General features: G+C 39.4%; 1 protein-coding gene across 1 annotated transcript in view; it reads left to right on the top strand.

Moving 5' to 3' along the window:
* The window catches only part of kank3 (KN motif and ankyrin repeat domains 3), a 33,584-nt gene that overhangs the window by 22,422 nt on the left and 8,064 nt on the right, over positions 1-3,098 (top strand). The window contains exons 6-9 of the mRNA XM_010772821.1: positions 123-353; positions 625-715; positions 1,083-1,302; positions 2,036-2,178. Of these exons, the coding sequence (XP_010771123.1) occupies positions 123-353; positions 625-715; positions 1,083-1,302; positions 2,036-2,178 (685 nt within the window). The remainder of the gene's footprint in view (positions 1-122; positions 354-624; positions 716-1,082; positions 1,303-2,035; positions 2,179-3,098) is intronic.

The following is a 3,098-nucleotide window of genomic DNA, read 5'->3' as shown; positions in this document are numbered from 1 at the left end:
GAAAAGTATAATTTGCTCAGAGTCCAGAGACAGTTGTGGTTCGGTCCGGATCCGGACCGGAGTCCGGACTTTGAGGATGCCTGGTCTAGAGGTTGGAAATAACAAACGTGTGTGTCTCCCAGGTATGAATCAACATCCAGTGAAGAGGAGGAGGATGAAGAAGAAGAGGAGGAAGATGGGAGTTCTTCTGGGGAAAGTGGAGAGGGTGAGTGCTTGGACAGCACCGAGGAGGATGAGGCGGCTCTGGAGGAAGAAACATCTGACGAGGAAAGAAACGTCAACCTGGATGAGAGTGACACTGATGAGGAAACCCTGAGAGCGTCAAATTATTCCTCCGATGCCGTGAAAGAGAAGTAGGTTGTTCCTCAGTACAGAAATATACATTCGCTTTATTGATGAATTCAGTTTCAGAATACAAGGCTCAAAATGTGTAAATGTAGTTTCCCGATTACATTTTTTTTATATGAATGTAACAAAACCATGTTTGATGACAGTCTTCCTAATATATAAAACATGAACAAAGACATTAATGGCAAAATCCACATACAATTGTATAAAATTGAAACTATGTAAAGAAAGCAGGTATTTGTTTTGTGTTTCAACATCCCACATTGTTTGTTAAAGGTTTGAGCTGAGCTCAAAAATGAGAGAAGCGTGCCTCATTGTGAAGAACCACCTGAACGATGACCTAAAAACACTGAAGAGTAAGGAAGTGGTGCGTCCCTGCATGCTTTTTCTATTCATTATATCACTTAGTTACACCTTTTAATTTAACACTTAACCAAGTTGATGATAGTTGTACGACCGCTTTATTTAAGTAAAAGCAGTAATACCAATACGTTGAAATAGTGTTTAAAGTCAAAGTTCTGCATTCAGAACATTACTTGAATAAAAGTCAAAAGTATTTGTGTAAAAATATACTAACCAAATGTGAAATGGACAATTTTAGAACAATGTACATTATAAATGGACAATATCAACCACTGACTACAATAACAGATTCATGTTTTTTCAGCTGCTGAGATTCAGCAGTTGCTGTTTACGTATCTTGTGTAATCTAAACTTACTTTATATACCACCAGCTCTCCAGTACCCACACAGTGCAGCTCGAGTGGTTCCGTATCTCCAGCGCCAAGATGGCTCTGCCTCCTCGGGTCTCGGACTACCTGATGGCGTTCTCAGAGGTGTCGTCTGTGCTGCTGGAGCACGTGGTCAACATGACCGATGGCAACGGAAACACTGCACTCCACTACAGCGTCTCCCACTCCAACTTCGGGGTGGTGGGGCTGCTGCTGGACACAAGTCAGTGCCCTTCTGAAAATAATCCACAGTACACCATTAAATGTATAACCAATTAAATAATACAGCTGCTGACCTCTCATCTAGGGACCCCAGGTCAATTGGAAGGAAATAGGGTGTTGTCAGATACAAAACATAAGCTAAATATTCTTTCTTGTTAGTGTGAGGGTGTGAAAGAAATACTTTCACATAGACATCAAAAAGGATGTTACATGAAGTGCAGATGATGATGGATTGTTGGAGAAACTAACATTTATCATTTTACAGCATGTACAGAAAAATTACCTTAGAAAATTACTTAATACAATTCTTATACTGAGATTTCTTGGCTTTCTGTTTCGATTTATACTCACTATCTTTCGGTTTTTGAACTGAGCAAATGTTTTTTTCATATGTAAGTAGGAAAAGGTACAGTATATTGATGCACTTGCATATTTACCTAATGAACTGGGAATTTACGATATGAATTATTTTTTGGCGCTTGCCTATAATTTAAAAATCTAAAAGGAGTTTAAAACTTCTAGTTTTTTCCCTCCTGAGGTTAAGAAACTGGGTAAAATAAACGGTAGTATGCAAAGACGAATGATTTAATATTACTTTAGTTATCTTAGACTTGACCAAATATAACTAAAGTATCATCTGCTGATAATGTATCTGCTATATTTTATTATCAGAAAAATGCATTATAAATATACATTTCCAATTCAGCTGATAATGTTTTATGCGCTCCCTGCAGGTGTGTGCAGTGTGGATAAGCAGAACAAGGCGGGCTACACGGCCATCATGCTGGCTGCCCTCTCCACTGTGAAGGAGGAGGCCGACATGGCTGTGGTCAAGAGGCTCTTCAGTAAAGGCAACGTCAACGCCAAGGCCAGCCAGGCAAGTCATCAGCACTTCATCACACACACACACTGTTACTGATGTCATGTTCCCACTGTTATTTTACTGCACTCATTACTTATCTGCATGTCCTGAATTAAAAAAGGTATCACCTGAAAAGTGTGAACAACCACGTGTTGGAAAATGAGAAAACAAAGACTTACTGTTCTGTCTGTAGTCAGCTCCAACACCCTGAAGCATTTAATCACCTAAAAGAGTCAAGCCTGGCACAGCTGGCTTTGTTCAATTAATTTCATCTGATTTAAACTGTAAATGTAAAAGCATTTACTTTGAACCAGAACAGAGGATAGATTCCACATATTACAGCCAAATACATAACACAAAGGTGTAAGGGAGGCGAATGATCCACTAATATGATCTGTTACTAGCATTGCATTGGATAAAGTGAGTATTTACAGCATTCCTTCCTGCTGGTTTATAATGTGACATTTAAACGCAAAACGTTTGAACTAACGCACACAGAACGTCAAAGTAGTTCAACATGACTTAATCATTTTAAAGCTAACACCTTCTGGTCAGTTAGTCGATATGCCCTTCGGCAACAGAACTCTCTTTAGTAGGACAACCCCTGGTGAAGAGGGGGGAGTGTTACCTTGGTTGGTTATTGGTTAATGGTTGAACAAGCCAGAAAATCGTTATGACATCATAACGTGGCCAAAATCGGATCAGCTCATTTTCAAACAAAAAAGTTAGCAAATCTTTTTTCCTGAAACTTTCAGAATCTCTTTACACAGAGGGGACACATGTTGATGTATAAAATACATGAAAATGTGGATTTTGCACAAAGGGTGACATATAAAGCCTGACAGTGCATCACTATTTGGTAGTGTGCAGTGCATGACATTAAGGATTTTGGGAGATGGCCCTGTGGGCCATCTAAGCTAATTTACAGATGGCCC

This window comes from Notothenia coriiceps, unplaced genomic scaffold (assembly GCF_000735185.1).
Source record: "Notothenia coriiceps isolate Sejong01 unplaced genomic scaffold, NC01 NC01_scaffold00011632, whole genome shotgun sequence".
Classification (NCBI taxonomy): Eukaryota; Metazoa; Chordata; class Actinopteri; order Perciformes; family Nototheniidae; genus Notothenia; species Notothenia coriiceps.
This window is presented reverse-complemented; position numbering and strand designations above follow the sequence as displayed.